Below are 25,784 nucleotides of genomic sequence, written 5' to 3'. Positions count from 1 at the left end.
CTTTTCTGTTTTTAAATTCAGATTTCCAGCTTCAGCTACATTGTGCCTGGATATCGTTTTACCTTATTTGCTTGTATAAGATGGAAATTTTTGCCATGAACCCGAAGTCCATGTTCAAAATTTCTGCATTCCTCTTCACTCCATGCACACAGTTCATCTGCAAGTGCAAAACCATGGTATGTTATCACTACAACACAGAGTGATGTGATACTTCCAGACGTCGATAAAACAATTTCTAAGCTCCAAATGTAAGGTTATATCACAATTGGTAGCCAAGTAATAATTTGCAACACAAACCAGTTACTTACTCTCATCCTGTTGGACTACAGCAAGTTAGAATAGATAAAGGAAATTTCAGAAAGTCTTTCCATTATAAATAAAGTATGCAAGAAACTGCAGAAGGCAAGTATCTGTAAGTAAATCCGTCATCATATGTCCATAATAGTTATCATGGAAGAGGAATGGGTCACATGAGAAGCACTGATGAGATAGGAGGCCTCACTCTAAAATAAATCGCTTATTGAATAGAGGGTGAAAGATTTTAAAAAAAAATTCCCTACCTTGCACTACTTTGACATTAAATCTTAGTCTTCTGAGGGCTTCCTCTGCATTGAAGTTACATTTTACAAGTTCATACAAGGCCTGTAGATTAAAAAGGGGTTGTAAAATAAAAGAATTGAAACCTTACACTCTATAGATAAAAATGCAGACTAAATTATCACTGAAATTAATGTCTTGAAACATGAATCTATTTAAAAATTTCAAAACAAAAAAAAACAAATCTTGGAAAATGAGGATAGACAGGATCTGCGACAAGAATGGAGAAACCAAGAACAATTAGTAATTCAGATGTTCACTTTAATATAAATACTTGTTCTCTCAGATAGTAACATGTCATGGCTTCATATCTATACATGAACATGTCTGTTCCCTCCACAGAAAGACTTGGCCAACACTGTTTCCAAAAACTTGTTTTTTTTTCAGATTACCAGGATTTTCAGTTTTTTGTTAAAAATAATCAATGTATACATTTAAGTTAATGATTACAGTCAAAATAAACAAGGATGAGAAACGCCAGCAGATTTTTAAAAATATCCATTAATATCTAGAAAGATCACACAGTGTCTCTTTGCACTGTCAAGTTTGATCTACCGTTATATCCAGTTATTTATTTCACGTATTAATCATTTTGGCTGAAAAACATCTTGATGATATTAGTCAAAAATTTGCCTGGTGCTAGTTTGAACCAAATATCTTCTTATCCCGTCAACAGTTTGAATTTACTTTAATGGAAGCTCAATGGTCACACTTGAAATGATCACTTGAATGAACATGTCCTTTTAAAAGTGCTAACTTTATCCATGACTCTTGCACGACCTCTTACACATAAATTTTGAAAACTGTGTTGCTAAGCTACAACTGAGTTATTTTGCTATCTTTCCACCTCATACATCAAATGGAACATAAGAGCATGTTCGATGGTAAATAAGAACTTTCTTGCAATGTATTACCTCTGAACTGATTACAGTATGAAATGCATTCTGAGATTTGTCTGGTAGTGTAATCAGTAATTGTAAGTTGATTTTAAGTTATAGATTTGGATAAAACTTAGCGATTGTTAATGCTAAAATGTTAGATAAAGTACACTTCAGACTTCCATTAAAAGTAATCTGTATAGACTGACTTGTCACCTGCTCACTATCTTTAATGAGTACTCCTTCAGGCAAGCTCTCATTGGTTTTCTCATCTCTTGTTCTCTTTACCGCTTTGTATAGAAACTCTTCAACTTGTCTTTCCGGAAGAACATAGGGATCCCAAAGCAACTGATCCTCATTGTCATAAACTAGAAGTATAGAAAAATAGCAGATATAAGGACAATCAAAATACAAAACATAAGAATCATTCAACATTGAATCAATATCATTAATAGCCTAACTGCAGATGTTGATTATTCAAAATTACAGGCTTAACAGAGAACATGCACTTTTAACGTTCCTTTCACATCCCCAATAAATTCCTAAGTACTTTACAGCAAATGAACTACTTTTGAAATATAGTCACCGGTTGTTTGCTGAATTCATAGAATCATAGAAATATTACAGTTCAGAAGGAGGCCATTTGGCTTGTTGTGTCCAAGCCAGCTTTCAGCAAGAGCAATTCACTCTAATCCCTGATCTCTTCCTCGTAGCCTGAAGTTTTTTAATCCTCAAGCAATTGTCCAATTATAAATAAAAACCAAAAGAACTGTGGATGCTGTAAATCAGAAACAAAAACAGAAGTTGCTGGAAAAGCTCAGCAGGTCTGGCAGCATCTGTGATGGGAACTCAGAGTTAATGTTTTGAATCCAGTGGCCCTTCCTAACAGCGCTTCAGTTCTGAGGAAGGGTCACTCGACCCGAAACATTAACTCTGATTTCTCTTCACACATGCTGCCAGACCTGCTGAGCTTTTCCAGCAACTTCTGTAATTGCCCAATTCTCTTTAGAAAGTCCCGAATGAATTTGCTTCCCCCATGTTTTCAGCCAATGCTTTCCAGCATATCAGGCCTCAATGTGATAAATAACCAGTCAATCATTTTTTGGTGATCTTGGTTAATTAATAAATACTGGACAAAACACTTGTAGAAATCCACCACTCTTCAATAATGTCATGAGATTATTTATGTACATCCAAACCGGCAGAACTTCTATTTAATACCTCATCCATCAAGAGACACTAAATAGATGGTCCAAAGTTAAAATAAAGGAAAAACCATGTGCTGCATTTGTATAAGAGATAGTAGAAACTGCAGATGCTGGAGAATCCGAGACAACAAGGTGCAGGGCTGGATGAACACAGCAGGCCAAGCAGCATCATAGGAGCAGAGAGGCTGACGTTTCGGGCCTAGACCCTTCATCAGAAAAGGCTGCATTTGTATAATGCTTTAGAAACCGATCAATGGTTTGGATTATGTGGGCTGGATTACACATCAAAATAAAAGTGAGATTAATAATAGTGTCTCTGTTACACATACATGACACAGTAACTTCAGGTAAAGAGCAGATGCCAATATCAAATTTCAAATGTTACTGTTTGAGTTGCACTGCTCAATTCAGCACCGACATGATGTGGAGGTGCTGTGCTGGAGTGGGGTGGACAAAGCCAGAAGACACACGACACCACGTTATAGTCCAACAGGTTTATTTGAAATCACAAGTTTCGGGGCGCAGCTCCTTCGTCAGGTGAAGTGATACACATGGAATGTCATGAAATGCATGGCAGGTATGCAATAAACCCCCCACAAAGTGTTAAATCTCATAACTTCAAGTGCTTAAGGTGTGAATTGTTCATTACTGCCAATCAATATGCCTGGAGCCGAAAATGCAACATGGAGTTTCATTTCTGTATGTGTAAGCAACTGCTGGGAGATTTCTAAAGATGTGCAATTTTAAAAAGAATTAATATTTCCTGTCTCTTTTCGCTCTTTCCTTCTCAACCTACTTACTTTCCCTCCTTTTCTATACCAACTTTGACATCCAAACTAATTTTTCTAATTTATACTTTCTTTGCCATACATTTCCACAATTATTCAGTATGACTGATTCATGAGACGTGTAGCTGGTTTCCCTCTTCATACAGGCTCCAGATACTCTGTTTACCTCACTGTGGTGTGTCTACTTTGAATTTCAACAACTCTATGGGTGTAGGAGTAAGTTCAGCGAATGGAACATGCCTTACATTTCCTGCGACAGTGAAACCTGACCAATTAGGTTTCTTGCTCTAACCCACTTCAGTTAACTAAAGAGTCTTGACTCTGTTCAAGGGACACAACTGGAATTCTGCTCTGGTATCTTCCAAGCAGTGACAACCTTGAGCAGATTTCCACAGCATTGAAAAGGTTCACCAGACTTGACACTACCCTGCACTGCATCTAAATGCATAGCAACCCACACAGAAATTTGTTGGAACATTACAACACTGGAAGAAGACAAGAAATGCCCCCTTTTTACAGCACCAGCTGCTATATGTTGATGAATGGATAATTGGTAGAATGGATTATGCAGTTTAGTGGGTGAGTGAGCAGTACCAGCTGGATGCTGTAGTCAGATCAGGCTGGTGTGGTGGTCTAATTGGGCTGGGTCAGAATGATAGTTGGGATGTCAGGGAGAGGAAGTGTTTAGAGCGCCAGTTGTGAAGTAATCCAGATTTTAGCCTAAATTCCCAGAACAGCATAAGAAGTAGAACAGAAGTAGGCCACTGAGTCCATCAAGTCTGCTCCTTCATTCAATTAAATCATAGCCAGTCAGAAAATCCTCAACTGCACTTTTCTGCTATTTCCCTATAATCCTGGATTCCCTGACTGACAAAAAATATGTCTGTCTCAGCCTTGGATATTCTTAATGACCCAACCTCTTCAGCCCTCCATGGTAAACAATTCCAAAAGCTCACTATCACCCTCAGACAAGAAATTCCTTCTCATCTATCTTAAATGGGTTTTCTCTGAAATGATGCTCTCTGGCTCTAGACTCCTCCAGAAGTGGAGCACCTGCCCTGTCAAGCCCTCGAAGAATCATATGTGTTTCAATAAGGACTCCTCTCATTCTTCTAAACTTCAATGAGTACAATTCCAAATTACTCAACCTCTCTTCATAAGAAAATTACTCCATATCTAGAATTAATCGAGTGAACCTTCCCTGAATGTCTCTAGTGCCAGTATATCTTTCCTCAGTTAAGGGGACCAAAACAGTTCACAGCATTCTAGGTGTGATCTAATGCCTTGTGTAGTTGTAGCAAGACTTCCCTAAAGACCAACAGTCCATTTGCCTTCCCTATTACCTCCTGAACTTGAATGCTAGATTTCTGTGATTTTGGCATGAGGAAACCTGAATCCCTCTGTGCTACAGCTTTTTACAGTCTCTATTTAAATAATATTCAGCTCTTTTCCAAACCAAAGTGCATAATCTCACATTTTCCCACATGATATCCGATTGGCCAAGCTCTTGCCCACTGATTTAACTCTGCAGAATCTTCATATCATCCTCACTATTTGCCTTCACGCCTCTTTTTGTCTCATCCACAAACATGGTGATTGTACATTCACTACCTTCATGCAAGTTATTAAATATATAACTGTGACTCCAGTAATGATCCCCGTGGCACTCACTAGTTACAGACTGCCACCCTGAAAATGCCCCTTTTATCTAAACTGTGGTTAGTCAATACTCATCCATACTAATATACTATTCCTAACACCACGGGTTCTTAATTTTTAAAAGACCTTATGTGTGATAACGTATTGAATGCCTTTTGGAAATCTAAATACACTGCATCTACTGGTTCACATTTATCCTGCTTGTTGTTACCTCCTCAAATAATTCTAAAAAATTGCCATCATGGTTTTTCCTTCATGAATCCATGCTGACTCTGCTTGATTATATTATGTATTTCTGAATGTATTACATCCTTTATAATAAACTGTCAGTATTGTTCCGATGATGGATATTAAACTAAGTAGCCTAAAGTTATCTGTTTTTCATCGCTCTCCCTTTTTGAACAAGGGAGTTACATTGACAGCTTTCCAATCCTCTGAGACTTTTCCAGAATTTAACTATTATTGGATTTAAGGATTTTAATAGCAGATTCATTATCTAAGTAACTATTTCCCTTAATATCCTAATCCTGAGCAAATACACAGGGCAGCACGGTGGCTCAGTGGTTAGCACTGCTGCCCGTTTCCTCCCACTGTCCAAAGATGTGCAGGCTAGGTGGATTGGCCGTGCTAAATTGCCCATAGTGTCCAGGGATGTTTAGGTTAGGTGGGTTAGACATGGGAAATGCAGGGGTAGGGGAATGGGTCTGGGTGGGATGCTCTTTGGAGGGGTGGTGTGGACTTGTTAGGCTGAATGGCCTGTTTCCACACTGTAGGGATTCTACGAATCTATGAAGTACCGTGTAACAGTGCAAAGTGTCCAACTTTAACTCAGCGTCAAAGACATTAAGGGTGCATGCATCCCCAAGATGGTAGTTTAAACTTCCTGTGAAATATCCACATAGGTCCATGGGTTGGAACTTCCAGGATTCCAACTTATGCCTTCAGTTGTAAATCTGGTCTCCATTGAGCTGGAGATTGGAAGATTTGACCTACTGCTTCCTATGAAGTTCAGGGCACTGATGCTTCTCCAGTTAAGCATGAGTCGTGCAGCAAGCAGTGGAGACAAGCAAGTGAGTGAGCATCTGACGTGTTTCTACTGGGGCAGTATACTTAATTCTCCAGCAAAAACAGATTGATAATTTATTGAAACATTTGAAAGAAACATTCTACAGATTCAGTACAGCTAGGTACTAGCATGAACAATATCCAGACGACCAATGCCTCAGAAGATGGTGGAGGGTGGGGATCAGATAACATTTTCTGTCATGAAATTGCTTTATTGTCGAATATGATTTTACAATCACACCATAGAAAAAAATTTGCTTTGAAAAGAATGATTGTTACCATACATTTAGTATTTTTTAAACACAAAGGTGGATAGGTCCTTGTTAAACAGGGTTATCAAAAGCTATTGAGTATAGACTGGGAATGTGGAATTTGAAATACAAGCTGATCAGCCGTGAACAAAAAAACAGAAGTTGCTGGAAAAGCTCAGCAGGTCTGGCAGCATCTGTGAAGAGAAATCACAGATTTTATTTTGGTTCTGGTGACCCTTCGTCAGAAGTGAGGAAGAGTCACTGGTCCCGAAACATTAAATCTGATTTCTCTTCATAGATGTTGCGAGACCTGCTGAGCTTTTCCAGCGACTTCTGTTTTTGTTTCTGATTTACAGTATCTGCAGTTCTTTTGGTTTTTATTCAGATCAATCATGATCTTGTTGAATGAAGAATCAGGTTCGAGTGGCTTAATGGTCTGCTTATACACTCCTATATTGTACGAGCAGATCTACAAAAAAAAACACACACACATGATGATTCTCTACAGGGAACATTTATACTCCACAGTGAGGAAGGATCATTTACTTCTAAAGAGCACATCAACTACTTGGAATTTAATTGGTGGGCTTTAAGCAACTTTCAGCAGCAGTAGCAATCCTCCTTTTAAAAATCAATTAGTAACAAAAGGTGCCGAATTTACAGGCCTTAATGCAGTCACAAAGTAGAGAATTTGCTTAATTTTGTGTAACTTTTTGAAAATAATCAAAAGAATGGAAAAATAGTATATTTTCCCATATCTTCCTAGAACAATCTGCTGTTTCCTCAGAGCTAAGGCAAAAGGTTAGCTATAGGTGAATGATTGAATAATATGAGTGATCATGTTCAACTAAAATTAGCATGTTCACAAGATATACAGTACAAATGGTTGCAGTATACTTGATGCTGGTTATTTTAGCCTAAGCATTTAAAATGTGTTTTTAGCTGCAATTTATTTTGAAACATTTACAATTTAAAAAAATGTCAACATGCCAGTTAAGATTTTCACTGTTGTCACCTGGAGAGAATTATGGGCGGTTTCACTTGTTCAGTGGGTATATTCATTTCAAACAAATTATAAATCAATAATATCTTCCTTATAATTTCAGGTTTTGAGCAGATATCAATGTGAGTTAACGCTAACCCTATATCAATGTTTTTAACTACCCATAACTTAGAGATCATATCTTAGAGACAGAAGATGGTTGGTTTCTTAGTTAGAATGCATTATTATTAAAACTACCTGTACACTTTTAGAAATTAGGTTATCCATCCCAGTTATCTTTCAGAGAAGGCTGAAACATTCACAGCAATCTTCAGACCAAAGTGCCAAATGGATTATCCATTTTGGCCTCTTCCAATGCTGCCCAGCATTACAAATGCCAGTCTTCAACTAATCTAATTCATTCCATTTGATATAAAGAAACAGCTGAAGGCATGGGATACTGCAAAGGCTATGGGCCCTGACAACATCCTGCAATAGTATTGAAGACTTGTGCTCCAGACTTGCCACTCCTAGACTAGCTGCTCATTCAGATATAACACTGGCATCTACCAGACAATGTGGAAAATTGCCCAGGTATGTCCTGTACACAAAAAGCTGGTGAAATCCAACTGTCCCATTAGTCTACTCTCAATCATCAGTAAAGTGATGGAAAGAGTAACCAACACCAGAAAGTCAAGAACGTCAAGAACTACCTGCTTAACAACAACCAGCTCACTGAAGCCCAGTTTAGGTTCTGCCATGGACACTCCACTCCTGTCCTCGTTACAACCTTGGTACAAACGTGGGCAAAAGATCTAACTTTCAGAGGTGATGTCAGAGTGATTGCCCTTGACATCAAGGCCACATTTGACCATGTGTGCCATCAAGGAGTCCTTGAAAACCTGGAATAAGTGTGAGTTGGGGGAAAACTCAGCTCTGGTTAGAGTCACACCTGGCACATAGGAAGACGGTTGTTAGAGGACAGTTATCTCAGCTCCTGGACATCACTGCAGGTGTTCCTCAGGGCATATTTTTCTAATCAACCAATTCAGAGATGGCCGTTTCATATCTCGTGCCCTCAACCCATCCACCTTCAGTTGCTTAATCAATGACTTTCCCATAAAGGTCAGAAGTGGAGATGTTCACCAATGGCTGCAGAATGTTCAGCACCATTCACGATTCTTCAGATACTGAAGCAATCCATGTCCCAATGCAACGCATGTAACAATTGCGCCACACCATTTCCAATGAGAGATAATTTAACCACCACCCCTTGACATTTAATAGTGTTACCATCACTGAATGCCCCACTATCAACATCCAGGGGGTTACCATTGACCAGAAACTCAACTGGACTCATCCTATAAATACAGTACCTATAAGAGCAGGTGACAGACTAGCAATAATGCAAAGAGTAACCTATCTCCTGACTCCCCAAAGCCATCTACAAGGCACAAGTCAGGAGTGTGATGGAATACTCCCCCCTTGCGAATACTCCCCACAGGTATGGATGAGTGCAGCTCCAACAACACTCAAGATGCTTAACACAGTCCAAGACAAAAGAGACCACTTGATTGGCATCACATCCACTCCCTCCACCACCGACACTCAGTAGCAGCAGGGTGTACTATATATAAGTTGAACTGCAGAAATTCGCCAAAGATCCTCAGACACAACGAATCAAACCCACAACCACTTCAAATCAAGAAGGACATGGGCAGCAGACACACGGGAAAACCCCACCTGCAAGTTCCCCTCCGAGCTACTCAACATCCTAACTCGGAAATATATCTCCATTCCTTCACTGTTGCTGGGTCAAAATCCTCCCGAATGGCGTTGTGGGTCTACCAACAGCACATGGCTTACAGAAGATTCAACAGGCAGCTCACCACTACCTTCAAGGGCAACTAAGAATGGGCAGTACGTGCTAGCCAGCCAGCAACACCTACATCCCACGAGTGAATTTAAGAAAAAGTTAATCTCTTATATGAAATGACTAGCTGATTTATTTGAGGACATTAGGAAATGGTCACCAGCACCCTCTGTGCAGGACACTGGCAAACCTAAAAATGTAGCAGAGAAATAGAAGTCAGTGCTGATGTTTACAGTACACTGTACTTTACTGCAAAGACACACTGGGCTGAATTTTACTACATGCTGGTGACTAGACCAGAGTTTGGAGTGGGGTAGAGGGTAAGTAAAACAGTGGAATGTTGTGTTAGGGTAATTTCTCATCATTGTAGCGCAGCCAGGGAATTTCTTCGAGATGGGCTGTTCATCCAATCCAACGGTTGCACATGGAGGGAGGCAGGCAGGCAGGCAATTTCCATAATTTAAAGATCAGTTAAGGGTCTTTTTATGATAGATTGCCAACAGCAGGGCAGAACCCTTTCCACCAAATGGGGGGGGCGGGGAGCGCATGAGCTTCATGGAGGTAGCCTTCCTCTGTCAGACTGTGGGGACAATCAGAGTCGGAGATTCCTTGTCACATAGAAGGGATCCTGGGAAAAAAAAGGCAGCCCCATGGTCCCAATGATACACACCTGGAATAGTCTGTCCTGAAAATGGTGTGCCTGTCCGAATCAGCCATCCTTAGTTTTAATTTACACTTGTCCCTAACAAGGGTTGTGTCCAAGATACCACCAAGACTCATCTCTCCTGGTGGCTCTGCTGAGACTCCACAGCAGTCTTAGGATAAGGCTGGCAGTGCAGAAAATCTCTTTGCTGTATTTATTGGACAGCAGGCCCTCAGGCAGTCAAAAGAAGGCGTCTGCAGTAAAAATACTAAGTCTGTGCTGCCAGCAACATGGGCTGTGAACACACTTTTTTAGTCTAATGTCAGGGTCTTGAAGCCTGTTGTTAAATTCAGCCTAAAAACACTACTCGCCAGAGCCTGTTCTAGACAAAGTAATGCTCACTACTACATAAAAATTGTAAAGGTTACAGTAACATCCCTGCCTCGGAGGCAGGAGACCCAGGTTCAATTTCCACCTTCCCCAGAGTTATGTAATAACATCTCTGAAAGGTTGATTAAAATATTTTTACATTTTGAAGGCAGCATTTTCCCGCTGTGTAATTTACATTTTAGAAAGAAAAGTGACTAATTGCTACCACCCAGTGGATAAAAGGAAGAAGACAATATACAAGCTACCGACTGTTTATAAAAATTGTCCGACAACTTCAACTTAAATCATACTTTAAATTTTAGTATGACATCATGCACTGAAAAAATAAAGAATTTTGTCAAGACTGCAACTTTCTGCATTTGAGTTAGTACTAGAGGGGTTTATAGCACAGATGGTGGTCTTTTGGGTCACTTTTATCTTGCTAAAAGAAACATAGGAATTCTGCTAAATTTAAGTATTAGCTTCAGTGAAACTGCACCGAATTATTACAGAGTGAAAAGTAATTGTCCAAAGGCAATCGTGTGAAAGGAATGAAACTTTAAAAAGTGGAACAAAAAAATCCATTACTGCTGAATTCACCAGCTTCCCGCGATCAAGCAACAATCCAATATTAAAATTATCAGCCTGGTTTTCAATTTTGTGTTATGGCTTTGCCCATTCCCATCTCTGTAATCTTTTCTAGCAACAACAATTTGTAATTCTACAGCTCCTTTAACATAGTGAGAAAGCAAAGAGGTTCCACAGGACAGTTATAAAGCAAAACTTGACATTGCAACATAAGTGACACTGGAGTTGATGGAACAATACATGGTCAAAGAGGTAGGTTTTAAGGAGCAACTTAAAGCAGATAAGGAAGTATGAGAGGTTTAGGGAGGGTAATAGGTCTGGGGAGGGGGGGTTGGGGCAGCTAAATGCATACCTATCAATTATGAAATAATTAACATTGGGAATATTCAAGAGGCTAGGGTTAGAAGAACAGATAGTTGTGCCATTTCAAAGGTCACAGCATCTAAACAGTATAAATCTTTAACAATACCAGTTATGTGATAAAACACATTTTATATACACAACTTGTTTTATATATTTCCATCCATTTGTACTGGGGAGGGGGTGGTTCAAGTCTGTTGAGATTGTAATATTTAAGCTCAAAAGCATTCCAAGGTTTTTTTTGCATTTGATTTATCCAGGAACAAGGGCAGGGCTTGTTGCAAGATTTTAATATGGTCACTCAAATCAGTTCAAGGGTCAGTCAGTTTGTGAGAAACACAGAGAAGGTGACTCCATATTGCTAAAGTGCTGCTGTCAGCTTGTTCCACGCAGTTGGGGCAAAGGACAGCCACGAGCAGTGGGATTCTGCACAAAGCAGCCAGAGATGTGGAATTGTATCAGTGATTCAGCACTCGGGTGCAGCCGTGTGAACTGAGAAGCAGTCTTAGGAAAAGAGAGCGAGCAGCTGCGAGATGAGCAATTATTGACAGCAGTGTGGCTGGACTACAGCATGGCCAAACAAGAAAAAAGCTTGTTATCAGAAAGTTGGTATCAGAAGTAAATCAACCCAGCTGAAAAAGAAGGCCAAATAGGTGGTATCGGAGACCTCAGGGGAACTCAGGGGCAGCACAGTCAGTTGTTTGGCGAAAGGTTGAAACTGCACACTAATTAGCGGCCTGCAAGCATTTTCAGGAATTCTGGGGAACATTGGAGAAAAGAACTATTAGGACATGAGCAGTTATTGAGGAAAACTAGAGAAAGAATGAACTGAGTTTGGGACAAGGGTGGCTGGGGGATCATTGGCTCAATGTGAAGGGAGGGTACCAACAGTGTTAACTCATTGGATTATCTGAATTTTATTGAAGAAGAGCTCCTTGCAAGTGGTGGTATTCCCATGTGTCTGCCGTCCTTGTCCTTCTAGGTGGTTGGGGTCATGGGTTGGAAAGGTCCTCTTGAAGGAAAATTATAGGAGAGAGCTCAGACCGAGAGGTAAGGGTCCCTTAGTGGGACAATGTTTATGTAGGGTGGAGTGAACATAAAGCACCAATAAACTGTTGTCCATGTTTGAAGACGGATGTAGTAAATGAAGACAGGAAGCTATTTAAGAGTAGAGTATCAAAGGACGAATTGGGAGGTATTGTACTTTGACCACAGTGAATTTCTGACCAGGAACAGAATGAAGTTGAAACTATAAAAATAGTATAAACTGTGGCTAGTCAGAAGTTTGGCAGGGAACTAATATCTCTCAGTCACAGCAACTGTGGGGAAAGGGCTATAAACCCAAAGTTGCTTTAAGTTATAGCAAAAGAGCAGCAAATTGGAGAGAGAAGCTAAATCTCCCAGTAGTCTAACATAATCCAGCACAAAAGCATAACCTTGATGATCACAGAAGTCATTTTCAAGCCTGAGACAAAATCCAGACATTTTATTCTTTCCAGAGCTCTCAACCATTTGAAAACTAAACCCACCCTCTAAACAAAATCTAGAGATATCTACATTCCTCTAATTCTAGCTTCTTGAACATCCTGATTTCAATTGCTCTACTATAGGTGGCCATACCTTAAACTCTGGAATTCTGACCATACAACTTTCTGCCACCCTAGCTTACTTTTTTCCTCTAAGACATTCTTTGGCCAGGTTTTAAGTCATTTGTTCTAACAACTTGTGTGCCTCAGTGTCACATTTTGTTTTAGAATGCTCCTGTGAAGTGGCTTGGGACATTCCATTATATTAAAACTGCTATATTAATACAAGTTGTTGCTGTTGCAAGTGGTTATAAGCAGGCCACAAATGCCAACTTATTTTGAATAATGCACTAACGTTCACAGGTGTAGCCAGATAAATATAAATATAAAATGAAATGGGTATGTTACTTTAGAATCAGCACCAGTGCATGATATCAATTAAAGTCAATAGTAGGATCTAAAAGCATCTAAAATCATCACTGACCGGCATTTAGTGGCATTGCAACAATTAAATCCGGGTTTTAAAAAAAGTTTACTCAATGTGTGCTTTGGCTTCTTTGATCTTATTACTAGCTCAGCTGAGCAGTATTTGATTTTCTAAAAAGGTAAATAGATTGTACTTCATATTAAAATAATGACTTAGGTTAAACCTCTAGTTCATTCAACTATACGCATGCCCACCTGAACAGTAACTGAACACAACTTAAACTATACCAATTACGAAAGTTGATAACCTTGAGTGCAACAGTCAGTTTCTCTACATTGAGTCAAAATAAATTTTGATTCATGCTTGCATTCATATCAGAAAGGCAAGTGCCAAGTATTGAAGCCTGTTGGCCCTGCTATGATAATATAGCAGTAAATGGATTCCAATAAACTGCATTTTACTTATCAACATTAAAATGTCAACCTGTACAAAGATTATTCAGTACAATCCTAGAATGTTGCACTGTGCAATACAAAGCAAACAAATCAGAAGTGTATACAAATACCTATATATTTGTTAAAACGTTTTGGTAATTAATAAAATATCTAACTATATTGTGGGTCTATACAAATGAATATATTTCAAACAGTGCTTTATGTAAAAGAAAGATCAGACATTAAATCCATTGGACAAAGAAAAAGGAAATACCAATGAAGAAGAAGTTACATTCTCTCTCCTATTCTTACCTTTTTCATTTTGTCTATATCGGCCAATAAATGGTGGAATAGGGGCTTGATACTGAGGTCCAACCATAATCTCCTGAAATAAACCAAAATATACTTTTGGTACTTTCTTCTTTAAAGTGTGAAATATATTCTCAAGTCTCAATGAACATATCTAAATTGCAACAACTTTTGACCAAAGCTAATCACATCATTCGCAGTCTTCACCATGGTATAAGTTTACGCTTTGACACAGCAGAATATAAAGTATTAAGTTGAGACCACTCAACGTTGAGAGGAGTGGCAAGACCATGAAGTGATTTGAAAACAGGATGAATTTTTTTTTAAATGAAGGGTTGTTTGCGTAACTGGGATTCAAAGTCAGTCAACTTACCACCTCCTCCAGAATTCCCCGGTCCCCAACACCTCATCTTTACCATGGACGTCCAGTCCCTCTACACCAGCATTCCCCATACAGATGGCCTAACGGCCCTCCGCTTCATCCTGTCCCACAGGCCCGACCAGTCCCCCTCCAGTGACACCCTCATCCGCTTAGCCGAACTCGTCCTCACCCTCAACAACTTCTCTTTCAATTCCTCCCACTTCCTACAGACAAAGCGGGTGGCCATGGGTACCTGCATGGGCCCAAGCTACGCCTGCCTCTTTGTAGGTTACGTGGAACAATCCCTCTTCCGTACCTACACTGGCCCTAAACCCCACCTCTTACTCCGTTACATTGATGACTGTATCGGCGCCGCCTCGTGCTCCCACGAGGAGCTCGAACAGTTCATCCATTTCACCAACACGTTCCACCCCAACCTTAAGTTTACCTGGACCATCTCTAATACCTCGCTCTCCTTCCTGGACCTCTCTGTCTCCATCTCAGGCAACCACCTAGAAACCGATATCCATTTCAAGCCCACCGACTCCCACAGCTACCTAGAATACACCTCCTCCCACCCACCTTCCTGCAAAAATGCCATCCCCTATTCCCAATTCCTTCGCCTCCGCCGCATCTGCTCCCAGGATGAGGCATTCCACTCCCGTACATCTCAGTTGTCCTTGTTTTTCAAGGACCGTAACTTCCCCCCCTCAGTGGTCGAGAACGCCCTCAACCGTGTCTCCCACATTTCCCGCAACTCATCCCTCACACCCCGTCCACGCAATAAGAACCAAAAAAGAATCCCTCTCGTCCTCACGTACCACCCCACCAACCTCCAGATCCAACACATCATCCTCCGACATTTCCGCCATCTGCAATCCGACCCCACCACCAAAGACATCTTTCCCTCCCCACCCTTATCTGCTTTCCGGAGGGACCACTCTCTCCGTGACTCCCTTGTCTGCTCCACACTCCCCTCCAGCCCCACCACACCCGGCACTTTTCCCTGCAACCGCAGGAAGTGCTACACCTGCCCCCATACCTCCTCCCTCACCCCCATCCCAGGCCCCAAGAAGACTTTCCACATCAAGCAGATGTTCACCTGCACATCTGCTAATGTGGTATACTGCATCTGCTGTACCCGTTGTGGCCTCCTCTACACTGGGGAAACCAAGCGGAGGCTCAGGGACCGCTTTGCAGAACACCTACGCTCGGTTCGCAATAAACAACTGCACCTCCCAGTCGCGAACCATTTCAACTCCCCCTCCCATTCCTCAGACGACATGTCCATCCTGGGCCTCCTGCAGTGCCACAACGATGCCACCCGAAGGTTGCAGGAACAGCAACTCATATTCCGCTTGGGAACCCTGCAGCCCAATGGTATCAATGTGGATTTCACAAGCTTCAAAATCTCCCCTCCCCCTACCGCATCCCAAAACCAGTTCAGCTCGTCCCCGCCTCCCTAACCTGTTCTTCCTCCCACCTAGCCCCTCCTCCCACCTCAAGCCACAACCCCATCTCCTACCTACTAACCTCCTCCCGCCCCCTTGACCTGTCTGTCCTCCCTGGACTGACCTATCCCCTCCCTAACTCCCCACCTACACTCACCTTTACTGGCTCCATCCCCGCCTCTTCGACCTGTTTGTTTCCTCTCCACCTATCCTCTCTTCTATCCTCCTCGCCCCCCTCCCTATTTATTTCAGAACCCCCTTCCCCTCCCCCATTTCTGATGAAGGGTCTAGGCCCGAAACGTCAGCCTTTCTGCTCCTATGATGCTGCTTAGCCTGCTGTGTTCATCCAGCTCTGCACCTTGTTGTCTCGGATTCTCCAGCATCTGCAGTTCCTACTATCTCTGGTAAAATAACCAGCATGCTTTATAGTAACTGCTCTTCCCAAAGATTAAACAAGAAATTGAACAAGTTAAATAGATAATAAAACATATCTCAGGTTCATCTTCCACCCTCAAAATGGCCTTGTTGAGTCGCTATGCAGTACAGTTCAGTAGTAAGCAAGGAGCACCCTTCAATATCTCAATTAACCATTATACATGTGAGCCTGATAGTCGGTTTTGACAGATTATCAGATAATGACAATTATAGAATCACAATCATAGAATCATAGAATCCCCACAGTGTGGGGACAGGCCATTTGGCCCAACAAGTCCACACTGACCTTCTGAAGAACATTCCACCCGACCCACACCTCTATCCTATCCCTACATTTCCCATTGCTAAGGCCCCTAAACTACCTATCCCTGAACACTATGGACAATTTAGCATGGTCAATCCACCTAACTTGCACATCTTTGGACTGTGGAAGGAAACTGGAGGACCCAGCAGAAACCCACACAGACACAGGGAGAATGTGCAAACTTCACACAGACAGTCCCCCAAGGCTGGAATTGACCCTGGGTTCCGGGCACTGTGAGGCAGCAGTTCTAACCACTGAGCCACTGTGCCGCCCTAATCAACATCAATAATTTCACCATTCAATAATCTGTGCTTTTTTCAGCAGACGTAACTATTCTTGATTGCTGTTTAGTTAAATTAGCTGATCACCTCTGCTCAGAATTACTCAAATCAATTGTGATGCACCTTCTGGCAACCCAGTTCTAAAAATTAGATAGTTTTCACTCCAGATAACTTAGTTACTCTATAACTAGAGCTTGGCAGCGTTAAAAGACAGCAAGAGTGGGAAGTAAAGAAAGAAAATTAACCAATAAAACAAAAAAAATAGAAAGAATATGGCTAGAATTGTTTTGAAGAGAAAGCACAATTCAATATTCAAAAGTTATGCTGTGACAGATATCCCTAGCTGACAGTAACTTACCTGGACCTATGCAATAACTCGTTTTCAAATACTGAAGAAATGAAAATATAAACTATACCTTGTTCAAAAGGCACTAACCTTTTTACAGTCATTTGATAAAATTGAATCATCTTCTTCAGAATCCTCATCTGATAATGACAGTTCCTTATCATCCTCAATAGAATTAGCTGGAAACAAAATAAATGTTACAATTCAATTTTAATTATAATTAATCAAAGTAATCATCACTTTTTTATTACATATCAGTAATTGTTGTGTAATTGTGTTAATTATTGTTACCAGAAAGTGCAACATGTTATCTCAACAAGAATTTCTTTCATTCCCCAGAACAGTTTTTGCGCTTGTATCAATAAGATGACAGCATTTTGGAGTTCATCTTGGCACAAAGTGAACTTAGCATTTTCTCAAATCATCAAAATCAATGTCTCAACTAATGTTTTAGAAATAATTCTCAGCATATTCCAAATAGAATCTGAACCCATCAATGATAAAGGGTTTTTTTGAAAAAAAAGTTAATTCCGATCCAAGATGCAAATTTTGAGTTGATTTATAAGACATGATATCAGACAAAACAAACACACACTCACATACACACTTATGTGGTTTGAAGTCACAGAAGCAGGTTTGCAAACTTGTGGGCCTTCGGCAATTATTTTCCAGGAACAGAAAGTGTAACGTTTCCAAGATGCTAAATAAAAACTGAAAGAACTGCGGATGCTGTAAATCAGGAACAGAAACAAAATTGCTGGAAAAGCTCAGTCTAGTAGCATCTGTGAAGGAAAAAACAGAGTTAACATTTCAGGTCCAGTGACTTCAGTTCTTAGGAAGGGTCACCGGACCTGAAACGTTAACTCTGTTTTTTCCTTCACAGATGCTGCCAGATGTGCTGAGCTTTTCCAGCAAATTTGTTTTTGTTGCAAGATGCAACTGTTTCCAGTTGGTCAGTGGACATCACAACTACATCAGTTGCAGTCCTGTTAATACTTCAATGTCTACTGTATAGCAGCAAGTTTTGAGGCACTGGAGAAAGTATAAAGACAGATTTATACAATTATACCAGAGCAGAGAGATAATATCTGTCAGGAAAGATAAGCTCTTTTCTACAGAAATCAGAAGACTGATGTGTGACCTGACGAAGGTGTTCAAAATTTTGAGTTTGAAAAGTAGACATCAGGAAAATGTTTCCACTTGCAAGTTGGAACAGGACTAGGTGCCACATATATAAGGTTGGTAGTCACTCATAAATCCAATAGGGAATTTAGAACAAACTTCTTCATTAGAGGACATCATAATTTTGAAATGATTAACTCTAGTAGCAGCAGGGGTGGTTACTCCTGGTGAAAGGAAAACCCAAGGATCAACACAGGACGCACAGAATTGGATGCATTATCAAGAAAAAACTCTGTCCACTGACGCTTGGAGGTCCAGTTGGCATCAACAATAGCCTCATGACTCTCTGTCTACCACTTGCCAACAACCAGCAGGCAATAGTTGTGAGTGCCTATGTTCCAACGCCTGACGTATAGATGAGTCCAAAGAAGGCTTCTACTCTTGCCTGGCACCATATTCATCAACATCCCTAAGGAAAATACAATTGTTATCTTCGGGGATTTCAATGCCAGGGTTGGAAAAGATGCCTGACTCTGAAAAGAAACCATCAGAAGGGATGCAGTCAGGAGTCAGGAACTGCAACACTTTTCTTACAAAATCTAGGCTTGAAGCCAATCCAGATCAATTAGAGGAGCATTCCTACTAACTTTATAAGGAAGGACAAGTGGTCACCTATTCTTTCTTTCTTCTATAACTACGTATCATAACACCCACACCCCCAACAACCATTCACATCCCTCTACCAAAAAGAATGTGGTTTTGTATCTGCAGAAATAGCTCATCTCAACTTCAAAGTGCCATAACAGCATTACCAACAGGTCACAATTCCTCTGGGACAGATTGGGAGAATAAAAATGCCAGGTTTCATATATAATAGTTTCTGTCTATCTGCATTATCTGAGTGGTTGGTGGCTTGACTTCCTGGACCGAGAGTGCTTGAGTCTTAGTTATTACCCCAGGGCTTGCACCCTTGTCCAGCCTCAGTTACACAGCTCCTGTTGACAATGTGGGGAGAAATGGTACGGGGAGTTGTGTGTGAACAAAGATAAAATGGCATGTGACCATTGGAGAAGTTGAGGAATGGTTTCTATTTGTGTAATAATGGTTTTAAGGGTTTTCTCCTCAAGGCTCCATTTATTTCTTCTTTGTAAGGCTAATTAATGAATCTAGCTAATACTTAGCTCTTCACAAACAACATCAAACAAATTACCTGGTAAATTATCACATTGCAAGGGATGTCGTACAAACTGGATTTTATATTTACTTATGACAATGACTGCATTTCAAAAACATTTCATTGACTGTGACTGCAGCATTCTAGGGTTATAAAAAGTGCTATATAAATGCACGTTGTTTTTTTAAAGCAATAATGCAATATGTAAAAGTCAATAGATGCGAAGCTGGGAAAGCACAGTAGGTCAGATAGCATCTGAGTAGCAGGAAAGTCAATGTTTCGGGCAGAGACCCTTAATCATGACTGGGGAGGGGGAGAAGAGCCCAGAAGTAAATAGAGGGACGGGGATGGTGATAGGTGGATGCAGGAGGGGGTTATTGTGATTGGTCAGTGGGAAGGGTGGAGCAGATAGGCGAGTAGGGAGATGGACAGGTTAGGTCGGGTCAGGGAAGCAAGGAGGAGGGGGAGGGCTGGACATGGGATAAGACTGGGGGTGGAGGGAGTTTGAAGCTGGTGAATATTGAGGCCATTAGGCTGCAAGCTCCCAAGGCGAAATATCAGGTGTTGTTCCTGCAGTTTATGTTTGGCCTCACTCTGACAGTGGACCTGTAGTGGGAGCTTACAGCGCAATGGCCTCAATATTGACTTCACCAGCTTCAAAATCTCTCCACCCCTAGCCTTATCCCATGTCCAGCCCTCCCCCTCCTCCTCGCCTCTCTGACCTGACCTAACCTGTCCATCTTCCTATTCACCTATCTGCTCCACCCTTCCCACTGACCAATCATAATAACCCCAACCTGCATCCTCCTATCACCATCCTACCTACCCTTCCCCCAGCCACCCCAGTCCTGATGAAGGGTCTCTGCCTGAAATGTTGACTTTCCTGCTCCTCGGATGCTGTCTGACCTTCTGTGCTTTTCCAGCTTCACATCTATTGACGCTGGCTTCCAGCATCAGCAGTCCTTAATGTCTCCAACTATTGACGTATCTTTTTACCTGAAAGAGCCAACAGTTTTAGTCTTCCAAATGTATGTGATTAATAGCATTTTTGATTAATACAAAAAAGGATCACATACCAAATGTGGATATGTGATCACAGTATTCATTCACATGACACATGCATGTGTACTCAACCTTTTTTATACAGTCTCAAAAGTAGAGTATGGATGTGTTTAATTATTGGATGTGCTTTATTTATTATTGGTCATCTGCTAAAGTTAGGCAAGAACACCAGACTTTAGCACCACAGAACAACTGGATCGTATGCAGGGAGGAATTGTTGCGATCAGCTTGACTGATACGAACCACTCCAAGCCAGCATACAAAAACAATCTCAACCAATAACAAACAGCTTCAATAGGCACATTATGGTAAACAACTAGCACAATCTAAATGTTTTTGGGATGGAAAGCAGGCATGAATTTTACTTTCATAGTTCTTAGCTGTCATGCAAATTAAGTTGGCAAGAACACCACGCTACACAGAGACAAAAACTTAGAAGCTGCACAAAAATGTGATGCTTCTCACCAGTCATGTCAGAATTCAAACCTTTAAAACTTTGAGAAGGGAAATACTACAAAGTTTTGCTCTGAACAGAGGTACAAGTTTGTCAAATAAATATACACATTAAGTAACATCATTTGTATTGTGTATGAAGCATAATTTATGAAAATAGCATTGCTTTTGCCAAACCTGTGGGAAATCAGCAATTTCTACTGGGCAACTTTGGTTTTTAAATACAACTATCATAGTTTCTGGTTTCAGCTCAAATATCACTGACGCTTCTGATTTGATATTTCTATCCTTTGGGACCCTTTACTTCCAGCAATAAAATTCTTTCATGTCCTGAAGGAAGCGTCTTGCTAGGTCGCTTTTCCCAGACGAAAACCTGGAATTCTAACAATGTAATTGACGGGGGTATAAAAAATTCTTGAATAAATACAATTATAATGTTCCCAGTCAGTTACATTTCTTTAATGAAATTAGGCCAGATAGAGATGAAAATGTATTTATTAAGAGTTATGAATGTTAATTATCTGCAAATGAGGTAACTCAAAGCAATATAACCTCAGGACTTCAAATCTATTTTGAAGTGAAGATGAAAAGATGCCAGCTTACACCAGAGAGAAAGAAAGTAACACAGAGAGGTCAAGTAACCTGCTTATACGCATTTCTGAAGGAAGAAATCAATGAAGTTCATGGCAAAATAGACGTAACTGATCTATATAAAAAGGGTGGGCTTGTTGAATGTAATGTCTTTTTCATGTCTCTAAAAATCTGAATGCATTCGAAAGCCCATGACCCACACGGTCACAGTATATTCTAGTGATTCTGCCTTCTTACTCTAGTCACTTCTTTTTCCTCTAGAATTTTTAAAAATTTTCTTCTCTGTTTTGGCTTCTACTCATAGTTTGTCTGTTTCCTACAAAAACTCTTCACGATCATAAGATCGATTGTACACATGTAGTTTACCAGTTTTTTCAAGTAACTGCTCCACACTTTGCTGACCTTGTCAAGTCCCTGTTTGATTGTCATCTTCAGTTTTAAAAATAAAAAAGTGACAAGACTGCACAATCTCATGGATACAAGTCAGAAAGGGTTGAAAATAATTCAAAGTTAAGGATTTGGAAGGAACAACGGGACAACAAAACCAGATAGAGAAGGAAGATGATGGCCAACAGTTACCCCAATCACAACATTTTACCGGTTCCTGCACTAATGAGATTATTGCAGATAACAGAAGCTCAGAAACTTAGTGGTGGTGTAACTACAGACCAATCACATCACTCAAACTGAATTCAAGTCAATTCTTTTAAATTCATAATACAGCAAAATCAAAAGTGATTATTAAAATTGTAAATAGTTTAAGATCACCTCTGGAATACAGTGACCATGCTTGGGCTCTTATTTCACAGCAGACATGATATTAGCCCAATAAAGGCCACAATGCTAAAACCTAGTGAGCTGAATTATGAAGTTCGAACCGTAATTTTTCTTCCTCTAGAAGGCCATGGAAGTTGAAATTTAACATTTTTTTCTGAATTATGAGACTTACAAAGTTAAAAGTTGCCAACGTGTTTATCTTGTCATAAATTTAACAATCAAGCTGCATAAATTCAACTAAATTTTCTTTAACAAAGAGAAAATCAACATTTGGAACTAACCACCTGCATAGGCTGTTGAGCAGAAATTTTTAAATGGGATTTCACTTCTGAGAGCTGAAGAGGATTCATGGTTATTAAAATTATTGGAATATTTCATTAGAAAGGAAGAAAAAGATTGGAATGGGTGAAACATGATGAGCCATTGGTCTTCCTTATCTGAAATGTCATCCTGGTGGTTCTTGTGTTGTAACAGCCAAATATCATTTGCGGAATGTAATCAACATTGAATAAAGCAGATTGCTAGGAGATTTTCATTAAATATTTGAAAAATGAGAATTTTTTTCCACCTTTCTGTGCAAACTGTACTGGATCATATTTTATTAATTCTCAACAGGAAGATAATGGTAAAGCTAAAGTTATGATTAAAACACATTCAAACCAGTACATGCAAGTCTAAAAGTGATTTGGAATATCCTTTAAAAGCGGAATGGTGAATATGTAGAATAGACTTCCAGGCAAAGGATGTGCTGATGGCTCATGATAATTTTTTTTTTGGAAAATTGGATTTTAATGTCAACAAAAGCATGTAAAACTTTAAGTTTGATTTGTATTTCTACACTGTGTGAGTTAAGAGAAAGGCTTTGTTCAACTTTTGAGTTCTCAGACTGCCATCAGGATGTCTGGATTTTTTTTTAACATGCATTTAAAATGAAGTTTTAAAGAATCCTTAAAGTCAATAGTTTAATGCTCTAGATAAAAAAACACAGAAGAAAAACAATTTGGCTATTGCCTATTAACAAGGTTTCCTGTGCCACAAGCTGACAGAGATAGAAACAAGTTTTGGAAAAAGAGATCCATCCAGAGGTGAGGCAGTATGCAGGTTTCTGACAGAGCGAACAGGTCTATGACGGCAAAGATTCTGTTACCTTAGCACTGTTCAGTACATTTTGGGCTGAAAGTAAGTCCTGAGTGGTTAAGTGTCATTAAACAAGTGTGAAGAATTGGGGCAGCAAGGTGGTTCAGTGGTTAGCACTGCTGCCTCACAGCACCAGGAACCCGGGTTCAATTCCACCCGCGGGCAACTGTCTATGTGGAGTTTGCAAATTCTCCCCGTGTCTGCGTGAGTTTCCTCTGGGTGCTCCAGTTTCCTCCCACAGTCCAAAGATGTGCAGGCTAGGTGGATTGACTATGCTAAATTGCCCAGTGTTCAGGGATGTGTAGATTAGGTGGGTTATAGGGGGATGGGTCTGGGTGGGAAACTCTTGAGGGTTGGTGTGGACTTGTTGGGCCAAAGGGTCTGTTTCCACACTGCAGGGATGCTATGAAATGAAGTAGTTTGTGCATTTTCCCCTCTGTGTGTCTAATAACCTTTTATGCTCTTTTGTTAAAAATACATTGACAGCCTCTTGTGCAAATGCTGAATGACTGACCAGCATGATAACTGAATTGTAAAAGTAAAATTTGTGGCCCATCAAATCAGGTTTCACTTTAGGAACTGTCATGTCCAGTATTACCATTAGCTTAGATCGTAACAAGGATAGGCACGAAAACCATGGAACAATTTAGAAACAATAGATGCAGCAATGCAATGTGTATACAGTTATTCTGTATAAATGAATTAAAATAATTTATTTGACCTTCCCCATACATAAGTAAACCATCACTTTTTTGGAACTTACATCTCAGAGGGTGGGGAAAAAGATCAGATGCCTCATGGGAAGTGACAGATGGAGTTAAATCATCAGCTGAAGACTGGGTTTCTTCCTCCTCTTCTCCAGAAAGAAGATCTTTAGCTATTTGCTCCTGTCAACAAAAGACAGGGTTCATCATGTATGTTTACTTACTCACATTTCTGCAGATTTGCAGCAGGACCTAGACAACTTTGGTTGATAACTAGTAACTAACATTCAGAGCAGGAAATTTCTAACAAAAGTCTAACCACTTTCCTTGACATTCAATGGCATTACCACTATCAAATCTCCGACCTTCAAAATTAGAGGGTCACACTGGACAAAATTTAACCAGACCAGACACAAAAATACTGCAACTAAAAGAACTAATCAGAGGTAGGATATTCCGTGGTGAATTACACATCTCATGACTCCCCAAGACTTTCCACCAGTTTAAAGGTATAAAAATCAGGAGTGTGATGGAGTACTGCTCCAACGCTCAAGAAATTCAACATCAAGCAGAACACAGTAGCCCACTTGATTGACAGTCCACCACCACTTTAAAACATTCATTCTTCAAACCATTACTGCAATGCACATCATCAAAAAGATGCACTGCAGCAACTCACCAAGGATTCTTCATGATAACCTCCAGAACAAACAACATTTAACAATCAAGAGGACAAGGGCAGCATGTGAATGGGGAGCACCAGCATCTCCAAATTCCCAGTGACATATGAAACCCTAACTTGGAAATACATTAATGTTCTTTCAACATCTCTGGATCAAAACCCTCAAACACCCTCCGTAATAACATTCTAGGAAGACTTTTATGATATGAACTGCAGTGGTTGCAGAAGGCAGTTCAACATAACGTTCTCAAATATTTTTCATTGTATCTCGGTACATGTGACAATAATAAATCAAAAGTAATTAAAAATGGACAACAAACAATGGTCTCAGCAGTGACTCCCACATTCCACAAACAAATATAAAATTTATCATTTATTTTCATCAGTTGTTGTCACTAATGATGAAAAGAAAACTAACATTTTTCTTGATTATGCAAAAGGAACACTGTTTGTAAATGGGGCACAATTTGAAAGGTTCTTCACTGTTTAGTTCAATTTTAAAGAATTTGCCAAGCTTGATACGAACTGTGCAATAAACTGACAATCTTTCTTACTGATCATTCAATTATATAGGCCAAAAGTTTGCTGGGGTCAAGCTACAATATAGCAATACATGAAAACAAGGTCAGTTCAGCTGCAACAATAAAGAGCAAGTGGTTCACTGAATGTTAGTTATTAGATTAAAAGACAGAGGTTCAAACCGACTGCCAGATGTAAAGCACCTATGCTTTCCGGATGTTGATTAAAATAAAAACTGCTACTAAAGTACAATATTTGAAAGAGAAAAACAAGTTTGTGTGTCAGGTTTAGACTACCAAAACTGAACTTGAAAATTTAATAATCAAGTAAAATGGTTAAAAACAGATAACAAACAGTTGCAGAATGTGGGTGAAGGATGCAAGGTGAGCAGATGCTTAAACATAACAGATCTATCTGTTATGTTTAAG

General features: G+C 40.0%; 1 protein-coding gene across 1 annotated transcript in view; it reads right to left on the bottom strand.

Moving 5' to 3' along the window:
* Positions 1-25,784, bottom strand: part of LOC109910447 (mesoderm induction early response protein 2-like) — a 59,856-nt gene that overhangs the window by 23,553 nt on the left and 10,519 nt on the right. The window contains exons 4-9 of the mRNA XM_020509635.2: positions 24,215-24,338; positions 17,226-17,314; positions 13,961-14,033; positions 1,692-1,843; positions 561-642; positions 63-157 (exon numbers count right to left, since the gene is read on the bottom strand). Coding sequence (XP_020365224.1) covers positions 63-157; positions 561-642; positions 1,692-1,843; positions 13,961-14,033; positions 17,226-17,314; positions 24,215-24,338 — 615 coding nt within the window. The remainder of the gene's footprint in view (positions 1-62; positions 158-560; positions 643-1,691; positions 1,844-13,960; positions 14,034-17,225; positions 17,315-24,214; positions 24,339-25,784) is intronic.

Source organism: Rhincodon typus, chromosome 29, assembly GCF_021869965.1.
Source record: "Rhincodon typus isolate 14 chromosome 29, sRhiTyp1.1, whole genome shotgun sequence".
Lineage (NCBI taxonomy): Eukaryota > Metazoa > Chordata > Chondrichthyes > Orectolobiformes > Rhincodontidae > Rhincodon > Rhincodon typus.
The sequence above is the reverse complement of the archived record's forward strand: the minus strand, read 5'-3'. Positions and strand labels throughout refer to the sequence as shown.